Here is a 27525-nt window from a genome sequence, read left to right on the forward strand (position 1 = left end):
CTTGAGGCACGCACATACAAAAGGAAGCTGAAGGTTTAAGTGGTGGGAGTGAGCAGGCTTTAATTTTTCCAAGGTTATTTTTTCCCCCCCTGTTTGAAGACTAAGTAGTCTCACAAGAAATGCATGTAAAGGATGAGAYGGCATAAACAACAAGCTGTGGAATTTCACAGTCTGGTCTTTCCAGCACCAGCTCCAAAAGTCCCTCAAGATGCCTTCTTTTTCCTTGTGATTCTCTTTTTAAAATATATTCATCTGGCCAGTGTATTTGCTTTAAGTCTTTGCTCAGAGCGACCAGTAAACAAAGAATTCTCTGCAGCGGTTCCTTAAAGTCAACAGCAGTAGTTGACATAACCTGTCTCTGTGACCTTCCTCCTGTGTAGGAATGGGCATATCCAAACACATRAGCATCAGGAGGCAGACGTGGCCTGTAAGCCTGTGGAGTATAAGACAAGAGGTCACTTCAGTTTACCTTTTCCTCAATCCATCTCATCCATATTCCCAGTACTTGGGAGGTCCTCAAGTCCTCAGGCTAAGCCAAACAAGCTTGTTGTTTTACCTTCTCTTGCAGAGCTGTAGGGGACCTCAGGTCCGTTTCACTGCTGGGGAGAGCACTTGGAACAGCAAGGGAGAGAGAGGAACTGATTAAAGTGGAAGATGTCAGGAGCATAGCTAGGGCTGGACTAGCTCTTGGTGAGTGCAAGGAGGAGATAGGCCTGCCATTTTAGTCCTGCCTCGCTGARCAAAGGAGCCAGGTACTCCAGGAGGGCTGAGAGTATTTCCTTCCAGAGTTTCTTTTGCTTCTCCAGATTCCCGGTATTTGGTCTTATGTTCTTCCTAGTGTCTTGATGGTTCAGTCAAGCTTCTCTGCCTGCAGATGTCCAGGAGAGTCAGGGCTTTTGCTTCCCRAACATTGTTTTTATTTGTCTGTACAGTGAATTTTCTGTCACTGAGAATAGGGCTGCTTCTAGCCCCAGAGCTGAAGATGTTCTGTTGGTGCCTTCTCACCCCCCTCACATTGTCCCTGTTATCTTTTTATGTGCGTCAACTCTCCATGCACAGATTGTCAAAACTTTCAGACCTCATGAACCTCTAGCAAAGAACATGTCATGATATCTTCCATGCTGCAGGATGGCAGCCTTCTATTGCTTCTGTCTTTTCATATGGAAGAAGGTAGCTCAAGTGACAAAGCTTTTTTGTTCTGATGTCCATGGATCTGCATTCAAGGGATGGTAACAACTGTAAAGTGCTCAGTTTGCTAAATGTTGTTTTGTGTTGTTGAAAAGGAAAGATTGAATATTTCACACTGCCGTTTGCTTGTTTATTTCTTTGTAGCTCCACATAGTCTAACCCTAATGCAGGCAATGACTCCTGACYCAGAGGAGCTTTCTGGCTCTGGGAGCTTTGTTGCTCCAGAGGCCTCAGGGCTGCAGGAGGATGCACTGAGGGACCTTGTGGTCTCCAGGGTAACAGACCACAGCTTTAGTGTCTCATGGTATGCGAACGCAGGCGTCTACAGTAGTTTTGTGGTGGAATACAAGGAAGTGTCACTGGCAGCTGTGCCCCCTGCAGAAATCTTCCTTCCCAGAGAATCCTTAGGTGCTGTGATTGAAGRCCTCCAAGCTAACACTTCCTATAAAATCAAGGTGTATGGATTGGCTGGAGAACAGCGCTCCCCTCCTCTGGAAGCTGTGGCTACAACAGGTACCTCTTTTCTGTTATTAACTAAGGTATCATGAACCAGGTACCACTTACCTGTTGGAGGTCCCACCCAGCATCATGTTGCATTTTAGGTTTAGATCAACTTCAGGACGCAAGGAAAACAAGTAATTTTGTTAGCCGGTAGGACCTCTCTGGCAGCATGTCTGGAGAATGTTACATGAGATTGACAACTAATCTGTAGGGCGAGCACGTAACCCAGCTCTGAGGAGGCTGAGCAGTCAGACTGCAGCTTTGTTCCTCCTTGCTCTGGTCCTGGAGCACTGCCTGTGTAGCACAATGTGGCTCCTGGAGGAGGAGGGATGGTAATACATCAGGCATGAGAGCCTGTGGAGATAAATGAGTGGACCTTAGGGAAACCAAGTGCCAGCCTAACATTCCTCTGCTGCAGGACCCAGATTGTGCAGCAACTGCTGATGAATCATGGATATGATGCTGCCTTGCCTCTGGAAATGAGTTGTGCATAAAGAACTGACCAGAAGCATGGCTTGGAGAAGCAAGCTTTCCACTCTGTTGAATGTTGTTAAGATTTATGCTGTTTACCAAAGACCTTGTCTGTGTTGTGCGTCAGTCCCTCTTCCTCTCCTGGCTTCTGCTAGTCTTGGATTGTGCCACCCTTTCTTATACAAACTCAAAGAAACGTTAGGAAGAGTGATTAGGTGAGCCAGTTCGATGGGAAACTACAGAGCTTACCACAGGGAAAATGAATTTGCCAGTAAAGAGTGCCCATTTCTTCAGCTGATTCTTCTGCTAAGTGTAGCTGGAATCTCAGATATTAATTTGAGGATTTTTAGTGATAGCTACTGTAGTATTCCTGGCTTGTGATATATTCCAATATTTTCCTTTGTGGAGCTCAGAGTTGCAAAGGCACTGTAAGCCCAATTTAATCAGCTGGTCAAGAGAGGGGAAAACTATTTAGATGAAGGCTTCTGAAAAGAGTGCAAATATCACGGTAGGCCATGGCTCTATAACCTTCTTTCCTGGAGCTGCAGTCATATCCTACAGTTTGTTTGAGCTGATGAGAGACTCCACAGTGAAACTGGCTGGTAGCCTCTCTTGGAAAATAATACAAAATCCAAGAGACGGAAGCAAGAAATAATACAGAATACTCTTTGCTCCATCCCAAGTAACCGGGGAAATGTCCTGGCTTGACATTAACRTTCTTCTTAGTAAAAATGCCAATGAAGCATTAAAATGGAGTTTCTCTGAAGGCTAGCAACAGCAATAGAGACATAATTAGGCTATATTCAGCCTGAAGAATTTATGAAGACAATGATATTAAGAATTATTGCAGTTCGAAAAAGAGCATATGTTTGTTGTCCATCCAGTTCCCTTCTACACAGCTTTCGGTTCTTTGGCATCTGCTATTCATTTATCTTGCTACTATGAATCATCCTATCTGGCTCTCATCCACCCACCTAGGGTTCCTAGAGCTCTGACTTTCTCGTCTTCCCATCTATTCCCCTAGTTGCTTGCTCAAGTGTTTGCTTTTCATTGGTGGTCTTATCTAACAGTTCATCGATTGCTCTCCAAATTTTCCCTTATCTATTCTCTAGCTGATATTCTATCTGATAAACACTGAAAGCTAATACTGTCTGTGGTATCAGGGTATTTTCCATGTATTCATATCATTTTCATTTTTCTATCTACTGTATGTTTGTACACAAAACCACATATTCCTCTATTACATGTTAACTTAATGTGGGGTATGTGTGTGTTTACCTGTGTGTGTGTGTAGATGGCTAGATTACTCTTTCTCATCCACAAATTCATTTGTTGAGTTAGTCATTAAACCCCAAAGTAGTATTCACAATTAGGTCTAAAAAAAATCAGAGATAATGTAACTACATGGAATTACACATGCTTCATGGCACAGTTTGTGCGTGGCATTCCCACATGGATTCGTCAGAGTTGGCACAGTATGTTTAACCCACTTGTAGTGGCAAAATGCTGAATTAAAATGCCAGCTAGGGGGTCGGTTCCTCGTTTTTGGATGATGACATTGAACTGTTGCTCTGTTTCCCATTCAGATTAGAGAAATCAAAGTCTTTGTGTGCTCATACTGTAACTACCAAATACCTGGGGTAAGTGTCACTAGGGATGGTCAAGTAAAATGAGGGAAAATATGAAATGTTAGTCAAAACTGGCTTCTCAGGATTTTCTCAGGGATCCTCAGTAAAGCAGAACCTTAAGGCCAGTCTGATTTTTCTTTTTCCCTTGTTCCTTTTGACATTTCTTCCTGGGTTTCCAACGCAGGGTGCATGGCAGTTCCCCGGTGGGAGTATCCGGAGCATGGAGTTGTATCTGTGTGACATACTGCAGCCCTTCCCTCTCCACTGGTCTGAACACTGTGTGTACGCATGTCTCCTGCAGAAATACTTCACTGTAAAGCCCAGCTACTAGTATGCATGTTAAGTAGGCAGCCTTAAGGCTGACTAACTACCAGGTCACTTGTTTGGTGCTGTAGTTTTTGCCTATTCCCAGAATAGGAAAGAGCTGTTTGGCTTTTGATTGTGCATTTGAAGTTGATAGAGTCACAGAAGGCTAATGATTAGGTGCTGCATGTCTTCCTGCTTTGTTCCCTGGGGACAGTGCATTAACTCGGTGACCCCAGAGTGGTCAGATAATATTTCTAACAGCGTACTTATTGAAAAAGAGGGAATTAAGCTAGCAGTTACCAGTGCTCATATGCTAGTGTGATGACAACATTGCTGTCTTCAGGTTGTATCATGTGTAGGGTCTGGTTCGAATCACATGCTGGGGTAGTTTAGGAGGACTCTTACCTAAATCAAGAGTATCGCTGATACATATATATAGTTATAGTTTTATATATATATATATATATAAATATATATATATCACTGTTTGCCTCACAGGCTTCTTTCCTTCCTGGAGGTGAGCAGAAAAGAATGTTTTTACGTGTGTATTTGTCCTGAGAGTATATTTTTGAGATAACGTTTCTGCTTTTATTTGAAAACGTTTTAAATTGATCTTTCTTCTCTGGAAATATTTTTCTGATATATGTGTCAGTTTGGAGACAGATGCTGAATCCTGAGTACATATTTGTGCTGTTCTGACTGATGATAGTAGATGACTTGCTGTGTCTTAATTGGATGCCAGTGGGGCATGAAAGCAAGGCAGTCATTGGGGTGTGAAATGGTGTGGCTATTCCACTAATGAGGAAATAATTCTGCATGGCTAATTGAAGTCTCAGAAAAATTACCTGCCTGTTGCCTTGCAGCAGTGATCAAATAGACATTCTCTGTCATCTCTACAGCTCTCAGATTTTTGGAATCTGACTGTGCTACAGGGCATGTTCATAGTCTTGTTCAGCATGTTAAAGGCTGATCTTTTCCCCTTCCATCCTTTTAGATCTCTTTAAAGAAAGACCACTCAAATTCTTTCTGTCTTGTTGGCTTTTAGTTATGGATCCCTTCCCTTTTTTTGAAAATTCTGCATGTGTCCAGATGGACAACTGCTCRAAGCCTGTATTTCTTTGGATAGGAAGAGATTTAGCATGCTTCTGCTGCGGCTGACTTCTCAGTCTGGATTCGGCTATAGTTGCAATATTTGGCATGTGTTCCACTTCTGGTTTGTATCAGCAGCAATAACTGATATACTGTAGTAAAGATAAAAGGCATGTTTAAGAGATTTAGGGTTCAAATCCTAGCCGATGTAAATAAGCAAAGTTCCTCGGAGGTAGCCAAAGTGTACTGATTTACATCGTTTGAGGATGTGCCCATATCTCTGTTGAAAGCCAGTGTCAATGGATGGCTATGTGTGATGGTTGTTGCTCTGGATCTGCTAGTTAGTTTGGTTCTGTGTGAGAACCACGYTGTGCTTGGTGACACTATCTTCGCTTATGACTTGGATTCAGTCTCCAAAAAAGAAGTACCTGWATGTTTTCTCTGTTCTTAAAGATCTTTAATGCAAAACACAGAAACTGTTTTGTAGCAGATGTTAGACATCGCTTGGTATCTTTTGGGATTTATGATTAGGAAATTTTAACTTGTAATTTACCTCTGTTTAGCAAATCTAGTTACAACACCTGGAGAATCRAACAATGAAACATCATTTAATCCTACCAGTCCTGCACCTACTGAGCTAAGTTATTTAACAAACCCCAGCACTGATTCTCATGCTCTGCTTTCGGTGCCCACTGACCTTCCCATCTCAGAAGCCATTGATGCTCTTCATGACCTTAATGTCACACACAGGACTTTCACTAGTTTCACCCTGTCCTGGGCAGCACAAGATGAGGTATTTGATCAGTTCTTTATCACTCTGAAAGACCTGTCCAGTTTAAACAGAACACAGGAAATCTTTTTGCCGGGAAACCAACGAGAAACAGAATTTACCAATCTCACAGCTGGCACACAATACCAGATTAACCTCCATGGAAGCATTCAAGGTCAGCTCTCTTGGTCGCTGGAAGCCCTAGCTGCTACAGGTATTTTTTCTGGATTCATTAGCCATATGTTCTTTTCCGGCTTTGAAATGCAGAGCTTCATTTTCGTACTACTGTTCCATTGCAGAAATGCTAGGCTTTGGGAGTGATGCCTTTCTTCTGTTTTTTTTTCCTTTTTTTTAATGCACGAAATAAATCAATTACTGCTGTGGAATGAGGGCTTTAAGTTGTACAGCATGGACAATGCCCCATGCAGCTTTTCAGGTGTCATAGCATCAATTCTCTCTTTTCAAACTGCATGCAAAGAGAGACAATGATGCATCTGCTATTTCCAAAGCACATGAAAATAGCAAGATGTTACAGGGATCTGTCTGGATTGTAGTTCAAGCACAAGAAAGATTGCAAGGAGGTTGCAGTTTGCAGCGTTGGCATGGAAGTGGTGATGTCTGAGAAAAAAAAGATTGTAACACATTGGGAGTATGCCTTTCTGAAAACTTCCACCTATTATCCCTAATATATGATTTTCGTGAGGAAACAGGCCTGTAGCCACAGAGCTCAGTTCAATAATGATCAAAGCACTGATGTTTAAGCTCATGACTGGAGAACCTAGCTGGAGTCTAGTGACCATGCCAGTCCATCACCCAAAACCAAATTCACTATATGAGATAAAGTATTCATGCAGAAACATATAGATTATTGCACACCTAGTGCTTGGTTAGAGCAGTCTTATCTCTCAATGGTTTGTTCTCTCTTTTTTTTTTTTAAGTTAAGAAACATCATCTCTTGGTATCGTTTGCTATGATATTGTCATTGTTTTGTCGTATATGTTGGATGATTTATGGATGAGGCTTTTTGAGCTCTCCAGAATTCAAGTTGGTGCATGATTTTATATGAGAATCTCTTGGTCTCCGTAGAGCATGATGGGGTTGTGTGTACTTCCATTTCAGACATGCATGAGAAATAAATGGGAGGAAAAGGGACTCTGCATCTTGGAGGGGAATGAAATTGAGCATTCTTCAGAGAAATCTAACTTGCTTTTAAGATGTGACTATTCCTGCATTACTCATTTATAATCATGCTTTTACTTGAAAGATTTTGCCATACTGTTACTTTTGGTTTAGTTGCATTTTCATTTAAAGGAAATACATTTGTTCTATTTGTTTCTGTTGCCATTGAAAGATCATTCATTTCTGATACAGCCAGTTCCTTTTCTGTCCTGCTTTTTCTTTTCCAGCTAAATGGTGCTATTTTGACAGGAGTTATATTTTGCCTCGAGGAGTGTCTCGTTCCTGCTCCTGATAAAACAACACAGCTCTGGATTCATGCGTTTTTTTTTGTTGTTGTTGAACATCATTGTGTTATTCTGTAAATAACTTTATCCTTTCTAACAGGATGAGAAGAGCTGATCAAGACTTCTGTGTACCTGAGTGGTAGCAATTTACTATGTGTAGATGCAGTGCCTGAGCATGAGTGGATCACACCGATGATAACTGACTGTGATCCATGAGCGCCAGCCCCTGCAAATACAGCCCTACCTGTCTGTATCAGGCCATGCAGCAGTCACGCAATTAGCACTCTGTTCTCACAAGTAAAAAATTTATACAAGTAATCACTGAGCCTAATTCTCATTTATTCCAGGGCCACTTTACCTACACTGTCTTCAGATATGTAAAACTTTAAGTTGAAGTTTAAAACTGTCAAATTCGATCCATTTCCTTCCATGGATCATCTCTCTGTTATAAACGTTCAGTCCTGCAGGTTGGGTTTACTCAGCTAGCCTCTCTTCTTAGTACTGTGCTTATGTGTCAACAGTGCAAGTACATAAGAAAAGTGATAGAAAGTCATCCTAGCCCACAGGTCAATGATAGATTATATGACAAGATTTCCCATGTGTAAAAAAAAAATAGGTAGTACTGTGTCATTTTCCTATGTGACTGCTGATTTTAAGGAGTCAGTTGTATTCCCTCAGTACCAGAGGGTTTTCTATTCTCACTGAGAAAATGACCTAAGCTTTCAAATTTAACAGCATCAGGGAGTTATCTTGGGTGGTTCCCAACTTCCTCGACTACACCTGTGATGGCTTATTAGAATGCTGATTTCTGCGAATGCGGATTTCAGTTGTAGATTAACATCAATAACTCAAATCTAAGTTTCTCTGCCTCCAGGAAGATTTTGGGACAGAATAATTTAGCATAATGGAGACAAATCTATTAAACTGAAGACATGCAGACAGAGAGGAAATTTTTCTTTCTTTATTGTTTTGGATTAGAAATAGTTTAAAAGAATAAGTAGTATCTTTCATGTGGACACAGTTAAAAGCATAAACATCTAAGCCCTGAGAGCTATAAGCTCACAGTATCTTCCTGCCCTTACAACAGACATTTTTTGCAGTATTCGCAATCACTTCATAATGACAAACACTGAGTTGTTAAGAGCTGCAGTAAAGTCGTTAAAGTAATACTTACTTGTCTCATAGGGAGTTGTAATTAATGTTGGCAAAACACTTGCAGCTGTAAGATGGTCTATAAACTGTCTTCTGTAAGCACTGTTTTAGCATTAATATGATTATTATTATTATGGTTCTTTTCTTACTGTTCTGTATTGCCAAGTCTCTGAAGAGACTTTACGAGTTTTCTGGGGCAGCCAAGAATGGAAATGTGCAGGGGCGTGCATCTCTGATTACAAATGAAATTCATTAATGTGAAAAGTCATTAGGCAATAGCTCATCTCCATTAGTCTGTAATCTGAGTAACTGATTGACTCTCTGTCCTTATTCAGAGGAGGAACCTGAGCTCGGGAAGTTGTCAGTGTCAGAGATTAGCTGGGATGGTCTCCAAGTCACCTGGACGGCAACCGACGGGGCCTATGAGAACTTTATCATTCAGGTGCAGGAGTCTGACAAACCAGAAGAACCCAGGACTATCACAGTCCCAGGTGGACTGCACTTTATGAATGTTACAGGCCTCAAGGCCAACACACCTTATAACATCACACTTCAAGGTGTGATTCAAGGCTACAGGACCAAACCCCTTTCTGTTGAAACCACGACAGGTATCTTTTCAATTCACCCAGCGTCATGCCTCCCTTACTTTGCAGATGGGGATATGAGCCAGACCTATTTCAGCTGCTAGTGAAAGCTTGCTCGCTTGATCTGTTTTGCATGGGGTGCGCTGAACTCATTAAAGCTTGGCTGAACATCTTTGGCATGGAAATGTCTCATGATCAGACTTTCCAATAAGAGTCTCAGTGCCCTCATGGAGCCATTTGCTTTTAGGAATGCTCTTTTTTTTTCCCCTCTCAGAATGGCTTGTTTTCTTCCCTTTTATTCACTTCTCTGCTGGCTGACACTAACTGCAAAACCTAGGTGGCTGTTGTACATGGTCAGGAAAGCCCAGGCTGCCTTGTTAAAATTATGAATACCTGTTCTTTATAGCCCAGATAATCAAAGCCAAGAGTATTCTGGGTTTTATCCTTCAGAAGCTATTTCTGAAACAATTCACCAACTTCTGAGTAAGTACAAGCTCAGGAGTGTAACGTATGTAGCTGACTAAAGGTCAAGGACAGCCACCTTGCATAAGTTCTTCCATGGAAAAGTAGTGGATGCCTACCAAGAGTAGTATCATACACTGAGCTGTATAAAGTTATTAAACAGTCTGATTGCCCTGGAAAAGATATAATGCAAGAAGATCCAAATCAACAGAATTACATTGGTATAAAACTGACCCAAAACAAGAAAGTTAAGTCTCACATCATCAGAAGGTTGCATGACACTAATCAAGAGGCATGAAAATATTTTTCTGACTGACCTTGTGAAAAACTGCGGTTTGGATGAGTGGGACCTTTTGTGAGCTCCTACTCTGAGACATAGAAAATACACTTATGTCTATCCTATATAGCTCACTGCTCCTTCCAGGTATTAGGATCACTGGTAATGAACAGGATGTGAATCGATTGGCAATAGAGGAGCAGCAGTGGCTCGTCTTTGAGATGATTTCTTGTAGACAATATCTGCTGGCTCTAGGCTTCCTCACAGCCCTTTGCAACCTGCTGCAGTTGTGGAGTGGCTGGAGCATGCTTTCCCTGAGTACACATTGCCCAGCATGGAAGGGGATAAAAGTACACAGGAGAACTGAACAGAATTGAAAAAGTGGACACAGTGCAGCTTGTTTGTTGCAATAATGCTTTAAGCAGCTTGGCTTAGGTAGAAGTGTGTGTAACACAAGGCGCTTGCCTTTGGCTGTATCCTTCTGCAGGCTGGAAGTCCTGCGCTTTGAGAGTCCTGAGTGTGAGCTGGTAGCAGATTGTCCATTGAAAATAGACAAATGCGACTAGACTGGTAGGCTGTGGGGGCACAAAGAAGAAAATCGACTTCATGGGTGTCCTGCCTAAGTACACAATGTGCTCTCTTTTTATTAACTTAATGAAAACAGCAGAAGATGCCCTGCTGAGGTTTTCCCTTCCCTTTCTGGGTCACACTCAGCACCCGGCTTTTCAAAATTTTTCCCTTCTAGGGACTTCCAATTGTCAGAATTTTCTGAGCCTTCCTGTAGAGTGTCAGGGATGTCTACAGAGAGGAAGAAACCCTAAGGCAGCTATCACTGTTTTGCATTTTGGCTCCAACTCCCAAATTACATGCCAGCTTTCATAGTCTTAAGCTGAAAAGGAAAGTAGAAGAGCTAAAACAAAACACAACCTTTCCCTCTGGATAAAGCAATGGCTCTAGTTTCAGCTTCCACTAAAAGTGAAAGTTGACTTTTCAAGCCCTTGGATTTGGAAATCTTCTTTTGCGTCTGCTTTCATGCTCAGACCTCAAAGATGCATGGCTGCTCCTGGAAGCAAAGGGGAATAGCCATAACTTTAGAGCTTCTTCTCCCCACCCCCCCATATAGCGTTTTGAGGTGCTTTCATTTGATTTCTTCCCCTTAGTGCCTGCCTGCCTGTAGAAAGCTTTTACTCAAAACATTTTCTCCAAGGGCAGCTTAGAGTGCTATCAGCATGTGCAGAGCAAAGCTCAGCATTTCTGAGCAGAAGGAAGTACGGGGCTGTCCCATTCTGACCAATGTTATTTCCCTCCTCAGGAGTGCACCCAGAAGTTGGTGAGCTAACCGTTTCCGACATTACTCCTGAAAGCTTCAACCTTTCTTGGACAACCACCAGTGGGGACTTTGACATCTTTACTATTGAAATTATTGATTCTAACAGGTTGCTGGAGCCCATGGAATTCAACATCTCGGGCAATTCAAGAACTGCTCATATCTCAGGGCTTTCCCCCAGCACTGATTTTATTGTCTACCTCTATGGGATCACTCGTGGTTTCCGCACTCAGGCAATAAGTGCTGCAGCTACAACAGGTATATAAACCTACCTCAATGCTAACTCTCCTTTTTTCTAACTCTTCCTTGCAGGTTGTGCCCCTTTCCCTGCCCTCTGCTACCCCATCCATCTACCCATTGCCAAATCCTCTACCTCATTCCTTGACCACTCCCAAGGAAGACCTGCTGGAGACGTTTGGAACTGTGAATGTTAATCCACCATCCTATCCAGCAAAGTCAGTCAATCACAGTGTGATGTGATTTCATTCACATAATAATACATTTTCTCTTTACTCAAAACATCAGGGTAGGGGCAACCTGTGACACAAATGAGAAACACAGCAAATTTCCCAAGAACCAACCAGGAGATGATGCATTATGTTAGCCCTGTGGCATGTGTTTCCATCTGTTACTCTGCATAAAGGAAGCACTATTTCTCTCAGATAAGCAGATTTCTAGATACCATTTTTATCCTGCTTCTCTAAATAGGTTTCAGGCATATTTTAGTTTGTGACAGTAGATGCCCACAAGGCCAATGCATTGCTTTAATTTGACTTCAGAGTTCAGTTTACATTGGATGAGAGATTGAAAGAGTACATTTGACTTGATGTGGGTAAATGAAATAAGTAGGTATTTAGCTGTTGGCACATTGCACATCCTGAGGTTTTATGACTGACAGTTTTTCCAGAACAGGCTGTTGGAGAGAGGGGAGTCAAATGTCAGATGTGTGCTGGCTAATTACAGTGTGAAAGTGGAAGGAGAGGACTAGATTACAGAAGCAGAAGGCACATTTTCAAAGCAGGCAGACAACAGCTCATGTTGTGATAATTTAATATCTCTACCAGATTTTGCCTATTGACATGATCTTAGGAAAAGTTGTTATAGCAATTTATCATAGTAATAGATTAACCTGGCATAGATTGTACAGAAGATACAGATTGTATCTTCTTAAGGACTACAAGGAATATACTAGTTTTATCTTAAAATAAGCTTAGAAGGGGAAGAACTATGACCCGCAAAGTGATCTTGAACTTCCTAAGGTCAGTGATATTAAGCATAATATCAAATATCAGTGATCAGATAATACAGGGTTGCAGTTTCTAGTGTCAGCAGGTTGTGAATATCCTTACTGAATCACAGGTAACATGGGCAGGGTGACTGCGGGGGTCCTGGAATGAAAAACATTGAGAAATACAAGGCTAGATATTCTTTGTGACCTGTGYCTCATGTAAAGTTCAAACTTCTATTTTATTGCTTTGGGTTTTAATAATTGCAACACATTTCCATTTGTTTTTCTTCCCATAGTAGAGGAACCTCTCCTTAGCAAACTCACTGTATCAAATGCTACCTCAGACAGCATGTCGCTCACGTGGGAAGCGCAGGACAATGCCTTTGATCATTTTATTCTAGAAGTCAGAAACTCTGACTTCCCTTTGGACTCCGTGGTGCACACAGTGCCGGGGGCCTCCCGGAGCTATGTAATCACCACTCTCAGAGCTGCCACTAATTACACTGTCCAACTCCATGGTGTAATTGATGGGCAAGGTGGTCAGACCTTGACAGCACTGGCAACCACAGGTATTTCACCGTTTCACCTTCAAGGTTTGCTTTTTTCTCTTCTTTCTTTTGCTGTCCACCGAACTGCTCTAAAACGTGTCTCCAACTCATCGTTGTTCCTTTGGTAAATTATAGGAAGATTGCTATGAGGACAGGCTTAAATAAGCTGAGTCTGAGAGCACTTGGATAAAGAGAGATCTGAGACAATGGAAAAGGCTGAAAAAGTGTCCCCAGCATTAAGGGAGCTAGTGGTAAACCATGTTTGGTTTCCTTTATATATACACTTAACTGCAAGTTCTGTGTATATATAACCGGCTTGCTCCAGCTGGTGGTTGTTTTTCACAGAATATCTTTGCATTTGATCTGGAATAATCTTTCTGTTCATCCCATCCTCACTTGCTTTGTTCTTGGTGGGGGGGGGGGGGCCTTCATGTCTTTGTCAGATCAGACTGGCACCTGCATGCCATTTTGGTTCTTTCTTTAGAAAGGTAAAATGTCTTCCAAGGCATTTGCCTCTCTCATGGGAGTTTCAGGCAGCATGCTAGATGTCCAACCAAAACTGTGTGGAGTGGTCCAGCCACCTTGTGCTTGTTCCAGCATCCTCTCTGCCTGGTATTTTTATGCATTTCCAGCAGAGAGCTGGGCTCAAAAAGGAAGTCCACCCTTTCTTGATGTTCAGCCCACCGCTGTCACTTGCATTGACACCTTTGAGTCCTAAAGGAGAAAGGCCTGTCTGGTTTCACTGGATGCCAGAGCTTTTCCCATGGTGATAATGGTTCCGGGATAATGGGAGCTCACTGAAACTTGCCTGAAGAGATGATTTCAACTTCTGTTGCATGTGGAATTCTCTGGAGTTTGAGCGTCATGATGTGAGCCTGCCTGACTGGATGCAAATGGCATGTAAAGGAATGTGGCCATTTCAGGATAAGATTGGAAAAGATCGGTTTGTCCTCTTTGACCTGCATGCAGGGCTGATGGCTCCATGCTCAGTTTCACTGGGTTCTTCACCCATGCTTGTTTGCATTGTGAATATTTTCTGACCTCCTCCCCTGTCTTCAGAAGTACCATGCCTACATGATGGCATCTTCACTGTCAGCCGTGGTGGCACTGCTGGTCACTAGTTGACAGCATGACAACAGATCCAGCATGTGTCCTTAACTGGGGCCACTTGGATGCACTTGTTCCTAGACTTTTCTGGAGAAGGAGATGAACTATTTTTTAAAAGTCTTGTGATGAGGGATGGGGAGCAAAAGTTGGAACATCCTGCAGCAGTTCATGTTTTAGTTACAAAGAGGTTTTCATTCTTTCGTTGTTCTCTTGGTCGGTGAGATGTATCTTGCTTACTTTTCTCCCAGCATGAATCACTTATGTAATTACTCTCATGTATCTTGCTGGCTGCATTTCCCTAGGTGTTCTGGTTTATATCCAATTAGCAAAACAAAAAGTAGAGAATCAGCCCTGGGGGCAGACACAGGGTTCTCTAACCACCAGACAGCAGGGTCATGTTCATGCTCTCTCTCTGCTCTAGTGAATCTTTAATGATTTTATGCTAAATGGAACGACTTTAAGCCAGGAAGGGTGAAGAGCTCTCCTCCTGCTATAGCCTGAAAAACAGGGTTCCCTCCTAACAGAGGAGAGATGTGGTTTTGAATTTCCTCCAGCAGAATAGGAAAGTTTTTGCTTCCTGAAGGAGTGTCCTGACCACTGAACTGTCAGAGAGAAGGAGACCAGCAGCAGTCTCCTTTTGGAGGGAAAGGAAAACTGCTGATGTGTTGAGGTTTTTTGTCCTGTCCACTAGACATTGTCTATTGGTGCCTAATTAGAGGATGAGGAACACCTTATTTGTGGAGCCCAGGGAGATTTTGGCCCAATATCGGTGCTGACCTAATCACTGCTAGGACTGAAACCCCTAATAAACTGCAGGATCCAAAAATATGAGCATCTACAACTCTAGGCAACAGAATTATTAAGCAGAACCTGAGCTGAGATTTCAAGGATGTACATTTTGGACTTATCTAATTCCTGCCTGAATCCTCCTTTATCTTACTTTGGACTTGCTGTGGATTTGGGTCTCCCCATCAGCTTTTCAATGCTGAGTAACTGCAGTTTCCATGGTTTTACCCGGGGGCTGTATGCTGGTGGTGCTTCTGTAAATCAGGTCTACATTTCATTGGGAAAATTGAGTTTAGGAAAATTGAATGAGAAAGATAAATTAAAAGTCAGTACTGATTTCCCTGGCTTCTTTCTAAAACCTTACAAATAGCTGTTGCAATGTTCCTTTCTTCTTCTTTCACTGCAGAGCAAGGCTAAAGGGTGTGTACAGCCATAGCTTTAAGCAGCTCTAACTGTCCACTACTAATTCACCCTGCCACCACTGAGTAATGCTGTCTCTTCACCTGTGTTCCTCTCTCCTTCAGAGGCTGAGCCACAGCTGGGCACGCTCACACTCACAAACGTTACCCCCGACAGCTTCAACCTCTCGTGGACCACAAGAGATGGGCCTTTTGCCAAGTTTGTTATACATGTTAGAGATTCTTATGCAGCACATGAACCCCAGGAGCTTACGGTGTCAGGAGGTGCTCGCAGCGCTCACATCTCAGGCCTGCTAGATTACACGGGCTATGACATTAACATTAAGGGCACCACCGATGCAGGTGTTCACACAGAGCCCCTCACTGCTTTTGTCATGACAGGTACCTGCTTAAAGGTTTGGAGTCTATTTATTGGTTTACAAAAATATATATTCCAGCATGGATGAAAGGACAGATTCTCTACAGCACTGAATATCTTTTCCAGCAACACTGGTTTCATTTACTAGCTTCCTGTGAGGATGGGTCAGACAGTCATGTTGACGCTTAAAGAAATTGTCCAGGATGAGCACTAGGTTCAAGTGAGTTAAGAGCCCTCCTGAGTCTTTCTCCCAGATGTAATAACCTGAAGTCCTGAAGTTTGAGGGAGAAATAGGTTCACCTCATGTTTGCAGTTTATCTTGCACTCAGTAGTTCCATCTGAAAGATCCAGAGAGCACTGGATTTTAAACCACCTCTTGTCCTGCAATGTTCCCTCAACGCATCCTTTACTCACACCTGAATATTTTGGCCAGATTTTGACTGGGATCAGTTAAGCAATATATGCCATCTAAGTCATCAAATAAATGCCATGGAGCTTGCATTCTAGGTATTATGTGGCTAGTATGCTCTGCTAGGGCTTGTTACATAGTCATCTGGAAGCCTTAAATAGGATTGAAGCAGAAACTGAGGCCTTTTTCTTTTTGTTGTGACTCCATCAACACACAGCAGAAACAGCAGCTGCAGTAGCAGTGTCCCTCACATCATCTGGGCTGGTGGTTTTTGGGGAAGGCAACCTTCTTGACCATTTCCCTTAAAGAAAATAGTTGCATTTTGCACTTGCCTCCCTGATGACTTGTAGTTAGAAGTGAACCAGTGTTTGCTTTTACAACTCCTGTTCTTTTGCTCTGCCAGAGCACAGATGCTTCCTTTTGAAAAATGCAACATGAAAATTGGTATTTTGAAAGGAAGCTTCCCACAGCTAGGTAAATATGTGGCACACTCTACAGAGCAGTAAGATGTGCCAGCAGTTCGCATAAACCTGCTGGGTTTAGAGTGTTGGTGTTGCTCAACACCTATCCCATGAAAATAGTTTCGGCATTTGAGTCTCATTTGTTTACCCACCCTCCCAGAGACCAAACTGGAGCATGGATGTTTGGGAACGCTTGATTAGAAGCAAATAAACAAGTTGCATAAATGGCTTCAAGTTAATAAAATTCTGACAGCATCCCAATGTGTAAACATCAAAATGTAAGGACTTATAAAACTTCAGGAGGGAATTTTTATGCCAAATTCTAACACAGCATTAATTTCAACAGTTGTGAAATGTCAGAACCAAACTCAGAACCTTTTCCCAGCTAAAGGTCTGGGTTTAACCAACTGATATTTTCTTAAGTGAGTAGAATTTGAGTAATTGCAAGATTTGATGAATTAACTCCTGGGACTAGAAAGCCAGACTTGCCGAAAAGTTTAGAGAAACACTGGCAGTGGCTGGGACCCAAGGCTTAGCAGAGCCAGTTGATCTCCCTATTTGTCCTGTCAGATTTTGAAAGAATATAAAACACTGAGAAAATATCCTGTGAAATTTGGCCTCATTTTTCAGGGCTATGACGAGAAAGTTTTGAGAAGTTGGTCCTCAGCCTCTAAACTTTGACACGTATCAGGTTGATGTGAAAAAAACTGCCAGGAATTTCTTTAAATTGTCAACATGTCACATCAGCAGCTGTCTATGAAGCTCTTTGGGCAGATGATTGCTCTGTTCTTCAATCATTAGCCCCTGTCCTTAGCCAGTGCAAGCTCTTGCTTCTCTCATATACCCTTAAAAATCTGTGTTGCCAGTATTTAGCACTTGCACTGGCTATAACCCTGCCTGATTAATGTCCTGCTTCTGGCTGCCCTTCTGGCATCAATGACCCTCCACCACTGGAAGGAAAAGCTGGAGATACTCATGTGAAGTAGAGAGGTAAAGAATGGAAAATACAGGAATTGTGAATGCCAAAGTTGAAGCTTGTCCCTGAAGCACTGATGGTGGAGACAAGTGGAAGGAAATGACAGCTTTGTGCATAACATTTCAAAAACCGTTTCAATTACAACTGGCTTTTTTTATAGTGTGCATATATATATATTTATATATATATATATAGTGCTTTTTTATAGTGCATGTATAACAGAAGAAATGTGCTTACACAGTGAGCTTTGAAGGAATTTCAAAGGAGCCTGTGAGATGAGGTGCAGACACACCCGTAATGAAAATGATGTATTGAGCAGCTAACTTCTGGAGGCTCCATTGAAAATCCTAGTCTTCTCGTCCTGGCTATGCATTTCCATTAAATCCATATTTGGGGGGAAAAATTGTGGTTGATATTTGGTGGAATCTGTGACACTTTCTAATTTGCAATGTTTTTCGCTTCTTTTTTGTGTGTTTTTGCACCTTCCCTTCTCTTAGAGGCCATGCCCCCACTGGAAAACCTAACTGTCTCTGATATTAACCCTTATGGGTTCACAGTGTCGTGGATGGCATCGGAGAATGCCTTTGACAACTTTCTAGTAGTCGTGGTGGATTCTGGCAAGCTGCTGGACCCACAGGAGTTCCTCCTTACAGGAGCCCAGCGGCAACTGAAGCTTAAAGGCCTTATTACTGGCATTGGCTATGAGGTTATGCTTTATGGTTTTGCCAAGGGGCACCAAACAAAGCCCCTAAGCACTATGGCTGTTACAGGTATTTTAACGTGAACAAATTGTTCTCTTCCACCCTTTCTCTCTTGCTTTTCTTCTCACCTCTTGGAAGATGTTTCATGCAATCCATTTGCAAAACAAACCTTGGCTTTTGCATCCTTTTCTGCATCGTGGCTACACATAACTCCTCATGATTGATAGGTTCACCAATGAAATTCCATTCCTTTTTACTTGACATTTCCTTTTTGGCTCTGAGAAGGAGCCAGTAGAGAAGCATCACATGTGGGTTGAGCGGTGAAAATTTCTGCTATGGTCATGCAGCTACTTCTAACTGGAGTCTTTAACAAAAAATGGCTTCATGCAGGAGTTTTTCTTGTTAAAAGCTGCTGGGCACCTCAGTAGTCTCCAACTTGCCAACCATCAGGACCATTCAAGAGGAGAGTCATACTGGCTTTCCTGCCCATGACCTCCTCTCTTTCATTCTCTGTGTGAGTTCCACCTGCAGACCGTCAAGTGTGATCATTGCCACCCATAAAGTTGGCATCTCTCTCTGTAAAACCTTAGCTCATGTACTCAAACTCATTGTAGCTGTTGTTTTCCAGCTGCATTTGAGCTTTCTTGGAAAATCGTTGCAGACTGATTCCATAGCCCCATACCCATCCAGGCTCATCTGCATGTTGCTGACTATGCACCAGTAAAGCTGAGGGTTACCTGATTGGAGGTTGGTGAGGAAATAAATGGGAATGTCTTCCTATGGAAGAAATAAGTGCACTGGAGATGCTGAAAAACCAGCACTCCAGTTACGCATCTGTAGGTAATGATGTTTGACCGTACTGAGTTAAAGATACTTCAGAGTTACTTAATATCTTAGAACTCCTGGGATCCTCTTGAGTGGGTTCTTTCACTAATGACAGTAGGTCTTTCACTTTGTATTTAAGTGTGCAGTTTAAGGGATATGGATTTTCATGACTCCCTGTTGTCGCTTCAGCATTTACTTAATATAGAAGTGAAGGATTTATCTGATCAGAAACATTACAGAGGCCAGAACTGCATGGAAAAAGGGTTTTGCATGAAGGAAAAGACTCTTTCAAGTGGCTTCTGTGTCGTACTCCTAACAGAGGGAGATCTGACAATATTATAGGCATGGCTGCAGATCTGTAACAAGAGCTTGTTTCTATTATACATGAAGGTTTCGCATAGGATGGGTAACTCAGTGAAAAGCAAGGGACAAATGCACATCAAACTTACTATAAGCATGTTTAATTTTGCATGGCAGAGGCAAATGGTGTATGTCTATATACTGGGTTTGCTATGAAATAGTGAAAAGTTTGAGCAGGCCCACACCTCACATATATCTTCTTCAGAATGTGTGTAATGCTAATATACTTTTTTTTTTTTAATAACAGGCAGATTGTTTCCCTTTCTTTGAACTGTGGTTGGATTCTTGCAGTGTGCTATATCCAGACCTCAGGCAGGTCACTAATGAGCTGGTTAAAAAAGTCATCTTTTTTTTTTTCCCTACTGCTATCTTCTCCTTTTTTAGAAGCAGAACCGGAGGTCGACAACCTTCTGGTTTCAGATGCTACTCCAGAGGGCTTCCGTCTGTCCTGGACTGCAGATGATGGGGTTTTCGACAGTTTTGTTCTAAAAATCAGGGATACAAAAAGGAGATCTGATCCACTGGAACTAACAGTACCAGGCCATGAGCGCACCCAGGATATGTCGGGGCTGAAAGAGGGTACTGAGTATGAAATTGAGCTCCATGGAGTTAGCAGTGGACGGCGTTCCCAGCCCATAAGTGCAGTAGCAACCACAGGTATTGTCTTTGCAGTAACAAAAGCAGAACATGTTCATCCCTGTTTCTTTTAATGTGTCTCCTTTTCCTAGACGGTTTGAGCTGTTACTGATGTGTTCAGACTGTCTTCTCCATGTCCCTCATTCAAGTTTCTGTTCTATGCAGTGTACTGATTTATAATCAATCATCTCTGATTCCTTAGCTTTGTCTTTATCTGTTTAATGTGGTTTATTTATTTATTCCCATGGTCTGCAAGTAGGCAGCAGAATCTAGAAACTAAAGCATTGGATTTGGGAGCCAAGAAATATATTGTGTCTGTATCAGGCTTTATCAATGATTTCCCGGGACTAATTACATATCCCCACTTCACATCAATTTACCTACTTGGAAAAAAGGGATGATGAAATGAATTTGCCAGAGGTATTGAGAAGTTTGTTTATGACTTGATCAGCAAAGGACTGAGCACCATTAACTCAGATCGATTTTACTATGAGTAACAGCTGCTCAATAATTCAAAGTAAATTTGAGTTTCTTGCAAAATTAAAGTTTCAATGCCTGTGAAGTGCTTTGAAATCCTCCAGCAGAAGTTGCTATATATTCCCATTCATTTGTGTCAAGTATCCTGAAGTGAATTATCTTAGTGAATTATCCAGGTAAAATCATCTAGAAGAAAAGAAGCAGGTATGAGTGCCAATTACTGCTGTTTTGTTTAAAGATACCAAAGCCTTGATCCTCAGTTACCGATTCCACAAAGCTGGAGCTCTTGCCTTTCATCGTCTCACACTGGCAAAGAAACCTTCTAAATGAAAATGCAAATGTCTGGTGTCTGAAGTTAGCCTAAACCTCTATATGTTTCTGAAAAATGTCCACCAGAACAAAGCCTCATTTGCACAGCGTCAGTGAGGAGGAATTTGTTTGCTGGTTGTACCTGGATGTATGTTCTTTCTTATATTGTTTTTCTATGAAAATATGCAGATACTAATCAAGTAAAAAATTTTTGAGGCTCAGGTTGAATTCCTCAGATTAATATAATCAAAAAAGGATTCACAATTTGAAGCATTTCAATTTGGCACTTTTGAATGAAGCCTTTCCATTTTTTCTACCAAAATCATAGTTGCATTTTAACTTATTTAAATCCTTTAAAGTTATTATTTTTAAAGCATCAGCGAAACAAAATATTTTTATTTAAAGCAAATGAACCCATGCCCTTTGACCCAAATTCTCTTTTAAAAATTTTGAGCTTGCTGATATTAAAGTGTAATAATTTGAAATCAACCTAAGTTAGGGAGGAGGGCGAGGAGAAGAGGAAGCATAAGTTCAGTGTGTGAGGGCCTCATGGTTCACCTCAAGGTCTGTGATGCCAGTTGTTAGCACGGAAAGGCACATTTCTGACCGCCATCACCTCCCTTGAATAAACAGCGAGGGAATATATACACTCACCGAGACTTTTACATGAACCAGAACATGCATCCATCACACGCCGCCTTTCTCCACGCTTGTGAGGGTCGACTTGTAATGGAGAGGGATGTTTAAAGTCAGCTGCACTTGTTAGCAGTCTGTCCCCGTCTTTACTGACTCCCAGATTATTTATGGTAAACCACTAACGGCTATCATTTTCCTCATGACTACATTTTTATTCAGCCCTTTCAGAGAGATTTAGGAACACGTCAGATACTGAAGCCAGCAGCCCCAAAGATGTTTGTCAGCTGTAAATAGTCTATGGATAATTGATAGGAGAGCTGGATCCACAAGAACCCAGCTAAATAACTCAGACCACAGGTTGCACCACATAGCTGGGGCCACCAAGGCATCTAACTAGATCCTTGATTTACGAGTTATTAGACAAATGTATGTATATATATATATTATATATAAAATATCTATATCTTCTAATTGTGTTTTGCTGCACTGTGGTGGCATTTTTCATCTGAGAGGATCCCCGAACACCTCACGTGCTATTCGTACACGATAAGTGTAGCCTGATGTTTCTTGTTACTCAGGGGAAAAGAACTAATGAACATATTCCTGTAGTCTGTTAGTGACGAAGGAACAATTTTTTAGTCAAAACGAAAAATAGCAGCTCCTCAGGTACCATGGATGTTTTAACAACCTCGCAGCCTAGGAAGGTCCTCAGTCTCTCATACAGCTTATTGGGGATGATGCTGGAGGATAACGCGAATTGTCTTTATCTGCCCAACAGCTGCGCCTAATTTTTTTCCTTTTTTATAAATGGCAAGACAGAAACTCACTGCCTATTTTTTATGCCTGCTGAATCTTGGCTTTCAGGTAGCTGAAGATGATCGTTTCATTTGCTCCTTTTTCATTTYCCTGTGCTCAAGGGAACAGCTCTGTTACGTCTCAGGGACTTTTCCAGGACTGATGCTTGCTGTGGTGGTTCTTTATGCTGTTTGCTCTCAGAAACGTAGCCGTGGTTGGGATAGTTGGGGACATGGGACTTGCTTTTTCCTGGCTCTGAGTACGGGAGGGGCAACTCTAATCACCAGCCAGTCTCTACCTCTCACGTCGAAGCTCCCGTGACCCGTCTGCTGCGCAGCAGTTCCGCCGGCACAGAACGCGAGCACGAAGCCTGTGCCCCCGGATGTGTGCATTGCAGAGCCCGAGTAGGCTGGATCGGGGGCTTTATTTTCTGTGCAAGGCTGAACTGCCTGTGTCCGTGAAAACCCTGAACAACTTCCCACCAGCCCTTTTTGCTAAGGGCACCTGCACTGTGCAGGAAAATCTGTGCTTTTCATTCCTCTTCCTTACCTGGCTATTTTGTGTTCTCCCTGTTTCCCTCAGACTGTAGCTGGATCGGTAGCAACTCTGGGTGCCGTGTAGCTTTACTAACCCTACCTTGCTTTCTTCCTTATCTTTTATTATTTTTTTGCTTTCTTTCTTTGGCTTTTCCTTATAAGCGAGCCCCATAAACCCAGCATATCTAGTGAGCTCCAGAGGAATAATTTATGTTTCTCTTGAGAGCTCAGTTATTTTTCTTTCCTTGCCTTCCAGCTGATTTAGTGCATTGCTGCTAGAGCTTTGGGGACGCATGGAACAAACAGCCCTCTTAGACTTCTTTCCCGCAGACATGTTCTTTTCAAGCTATTTCAAGCACAGTCATTTCTTTTCTCCTCTTGCCCCCCTTCCCCTGCCCACCACCTGTCTCCACCACTCTTAACATGGCTGGTGTTTGGTATCTGTCGCCTTTGTGCTAATGGCCTTCTCTGTGTGGGCTGTTTGTTTATTTTTTTTTAACACATGTCAAGATTGTTTTGGTTACAGTCAAAAAGGCGAATTGGAAATGAGATGCTGAATGTAAACTTCTAAGTGGCAGGTCTCTCCCATGTGCTTCCAAAAGCCCTTTCCATGCTCATTTTGAAGTAGCTTAATTAAGCCTTTGACTGGAATGTTACTTGGACTGTGGTAGATGTTGGTTCGCATCTTCAGATTAGGTTTTGACAAGCAGGCGCTCTCTTTACTATCCAGGTGTCCAAGGCAGTTGTTGAAAGGGAGCAACATCTGGTTCCAAGCAGTGCAGCTGCAACACCCTGCCTCTAGTGGAAGAGTTAAGGTGTTTGGGGCTGTATGCATGCCTATGTGTTTAAAAAAAATGCAGTATCCTACATCCCTTTATAAGTCATCATAAATCCCACCAGTAGTGTATAAAGGACTGCATTCTCCCCCTATTCTAGCAGCATCATGTTGCTCCGAAATTAGCAGGAAATCCAGTTAAACTGGACTTCGACAGCAAGGCAAAACAACGGGATCATACCAGTGAATCTGTCCTGCTTTACTGCTCTATCTTGTATGGGCAGATGTAGTGCTCAGGTTTATATAGGGTGAGGCTGGGTTGTACACCAAAGAGCTGCAGTGCAACCCCAAGTGCCTTCCTTGTGATGRATGTACTTGGATGTCCTCTGGATGGATGTACTTGAATTTACCTATGAAAAGCCACAGTCTCAGATAGAGATTCCAAGAAGAAAAACTTGTTGCTTCTAATCTGAAACCAAGAGAAGTTTCAGACAGTCAGTGCTTAAGTGCACTGAGGGCTCCATCCTCTCAAACAAGTGAATCAAAGTCTTTTTTAGGCATCCTCTGGCAGGAACTTTGTGCTCAGGAAGAAGCTTCTTGCCCTTGCCAACAGCAGTTGTCTGCTATATGTCACTCAATGAGAAAACTAAAAATCGTTCAAGTGAAGCTGGATAGAGAAGATGATAATTACAATGAACCCTAGGTAATAGAACAGTATTCCTATAAATAATCCTCTATACTTTTCTGTAACCACTGAAATTTCTGTTGCTTCCCTGGGCATGATATATAGATACATGTCTGGGGAATTTTAAGCTTCGCACTACTGTAATTTCAATGAAAAAGCAAAATTTAGACCAAATAGATTATTGCTCTCAGTATGTATTAAAACCATTAACTCTTTGGCGCTCCCTGCGTCGTTGTCACATTGGACAGAATATTGATAGCATCAGCTCTTGGAACAGAAGACTAAGACAAATCACTCTTCCAGCAGGAAGGACTGATAAACAAACGATTTACCTTTTTCTTTCTATGTGGTGTCTTTGTCCTCTCTTCTCCACTGGCAGTTGTTGGATCTCCCAAGGGAATTTCTTTCTCGGACATCACGGAAAACTCAGCTACAGTCAGCTGGACACCGCCACGCACCCGCGTGGAGAATTTCCGGATTTCCTACGTCCCTGTCACGGGAGGTGAGTAAGTACAAGGAGGGAGAGGGAAGAAGATGGGTAGAGGGGGCCAGCAGAAAAGGTTAGTTGCACTGGTGTCCATCACTCAGTGTGTAGCAATCTTACACAGATCATCTCTTGTGCCTTCCAACTGTTGACCAGGAATACAAGTGAGCGTACATGGTCCCAATGGCCAGCCTCTGTGTGAACATGTCCCACATCCCATGGACAACGCTTGCAAGGGAGCTCGGAGCTAGATGCTTGTATGGCTGCATGTCTAATTGGGCCCGCATTCACGAAAAGCTCAGTTCCCACTGAGCCTCCTAAGTAAGGACATATTTCTGAACTGCCTCGTTCTTTTATAGGCACTTTATGAGCTAAGCATATCTGAAAAGATTGCCCTTGAAAATAATAATCATAATCCATGGTTATAATAGTTTTCCAAGGCAGTGAGTTTTCTTCGTATTCCCCAATGTTGTTTCATTCCATCCATTTTATCTCTGTTTTAGTGTTCAGCATAAAAAAACTTCCTGTACTTAAGTAGATTTTTAGCATTACTTAGGGATATCTCTGAACGGATACAGCTAAAATCACATAAAGAACAAATATTAAAAATATCAGGAGCACAGAAGAAGTGCATTTTGAGTAAGACAGGTCAAGATAGAGGCCTCTAGACAACATACTATGTAAGCACACATGCAACTTTAAACATATTAGTAATCACACAGAAGAAAAGGAGCAATCCAAAATCCTGAAGCGAAGTATTTGCCCAAATGCTTTGCTGGAATAAACCCAGAATTTGAAATAAATATATGTCCTAAGTCCTCATCCACATATGCAGGACCTCTTGAAATACTGTATCTATATTTGAGATAAGATGGGTAAGGGAGAAATTCCTTATACTTAGCTTATCTTTCTCCAGCCCCTGTAAGAAACAAAACAGATTTAAACTAGCAAGCCTTGTCCTTTTATGTGTATGAACATATATAGAGACCTGTGTTTTCAGCTGTCTCATTAGAGAACTTCTGGTATTTTTGTGAACAGAAATGTTCATTTTTTTCTTACTTTTGGCACTGACACCACTAGGAAAAAATGCAAATCAATATCTTAGATTTAGGTTTCATGGCAACAGTATTTTTTCCTGAGCTTGTCCCTCGACATTAGTGATTGTAAGTGATTGGGGAAAATTCAGCCCCTTCTGCACAAGTTCATCCATAGTGGTCACAATATCTTTCAGCTGAAACACATCCTTAAGGCATTTACTGGAACATTATGTTATTAATCCCTTGGTATTTGGCTTCATCTTAGGTACTCCCAGTGTTGTTACAGTTGATGGAAGCAAGACAAGGACCAAGTTGGTGAAATTAATCCCAGGCGTAGACTACACTGTTAGTATCATCTCTATGAAAGGATTTGAAGAAAGCGAACCCATCTCTGGAACTCTGAAAACAGGTAATACACACAGAAGAAATAGTTATTTTCAAATGCATTGTTCATGCCATAAAAAAGACTCAGGAATTGGAGCCGAAGACCCAGTGAGATACCACTTTGGCTATCACCACAAACTGTAGGACTTTTCTTGCCCACTCTCCCTTTCTGTGTTTGTATTTCAGATGAGACTAGAGCTCATAAGTTTAATCAGGTTCCCATTCTGTTAAGTGCTGAACCAACTTGCAGTGAGACAAAGACACTTAATGTGTTCACAGTCCTAATGCATCAGAAATTCCAGAAGTTTGATTAATACTATTTTACAGATGAGGGAGTAAAGGGCCAGCTCAATTTAGTTCATCCCGCTTTCTGGTGTGGACTCAAACTCCAGATCTCCCAAGTTCCAGACCAGTATCCTTAAAACAAAAACATCTTCTCTCTCATATTTTCTCTAATATAGCTTTAAATATCCCAGCGGGAAATGGGGTTCCACTCTACTCCTGTTAATCTTACCCCACAGACTCATTCATCCATTCTTTCTTGGGGACCAGCAAGTTTTCAGAGATGCAAGGAACAAGAAGATGAGTTTTGGATAATAAGGTGAAATTTATAGCCCATTCTAGTTGTGCTGGAGGCAGACATCTATCCCAATTCAGGAAAAGCATAAAATGAAGTGCAAGATAGAGTCCCATGAGGAAGAAAGGCAGGACATGTGGGGGTTTTGGATGGTTGGCTGTCTGTTTAATTGGTTTATTTTTAAACATGCTGGGCAAGCTGAAGGTCAGAGTGGCTATTGGTTGCCATCACATTAGTTCTTTTTCCCAAGCTTTTTCCTGAGTTCGCTCCAAAAAGCAGTCCTGACTTGAGGTGTTGAGAGAAATATGTCAGCTCTGGCAGAGCCCTTAAGAGTGATGATATCAAGAGTAGATCTGAAAACAGAGCTAGTTACGTCTGTTCCCAGTGGTTAATCTTTTCAGGCATTGACCTCCCTTTTCATTTGAGGCAGCTGATGTCTCTTTATAGGCACTGACGTCTTTTCTGGAGAACTCCGCTGTTCCAAAGGGGGATCGTAAAAGTTGCATCAAGCAATAATGTTTGCACATTTTGTATCATATCGTTAAAGCAGAGCATTGCATGGAGCTGAGAGTGTTTGTCTAACTCCATCGATCTGGTATTCTCTTTCTTTCAGCTCTGGACAGCCCGTCAGGCCTAGTAGTGATGAATATCACAGACTCCGAGGCGCTGGCAACCTGGCAGCCGGCAATTGCTGCCGTGGATAATTATGTTGTCTCCTATGTTTCTGAGGATGGTAAGAAGAGTTAGTGATGGATCAGTGAGCTGTCAGCATTACAGCTTTTAAGAGGGATGCTCAGGA

General features: G+C 42.0%; 1 protein-coding gene across 1 annotated transcript in view; it reads left to right on the top strand.

Annotated features, from left to right (window-relative positions):
- Positions 1-27525, top strand: part of TNC (tenascin C) — a 48076-nt gene that overhangs the window by 11684 nt on the left and 8867 nt on the right. Inside the window, exons 11-16 of the mRNA XM_026059704.1 lie at positions 8903-9175; positions 11203-11475; positions 19780-20052; positions 24624-24746; positions 26031-26174; positions 27340-27459. Coding sequence (XP_025915489.1) covers positions 8903-9175; positions 11203-11475; positions 19780-20052; positions 24624-24746; positions 26031-26174; positions 27340-27459 — 1206 coding nt within the window. The remainder of the gene's footprint in view (positions 1-8902; positions 9176-11202; positions 11476-19779; positions 20053-24623; positions 24747-26030; positions 26175-27339; positions 27460-27525) is intronic.

This window comes from Apteryx rowi, unplaced genomic scaffold (genome assembly GCF_003343035.1).
Source record: "Apteryx rowi isolate R43461 unplaced genomic scaffold, aptRow1 scaffold_16, whole genome shotgun sequence".
Classification (NCBI taxonomy): Eukaryota; Metazoa; Chordata; class Aves; order Apterygiformes; family Apterygidae; genus Apteryx; species Apteryx rowi.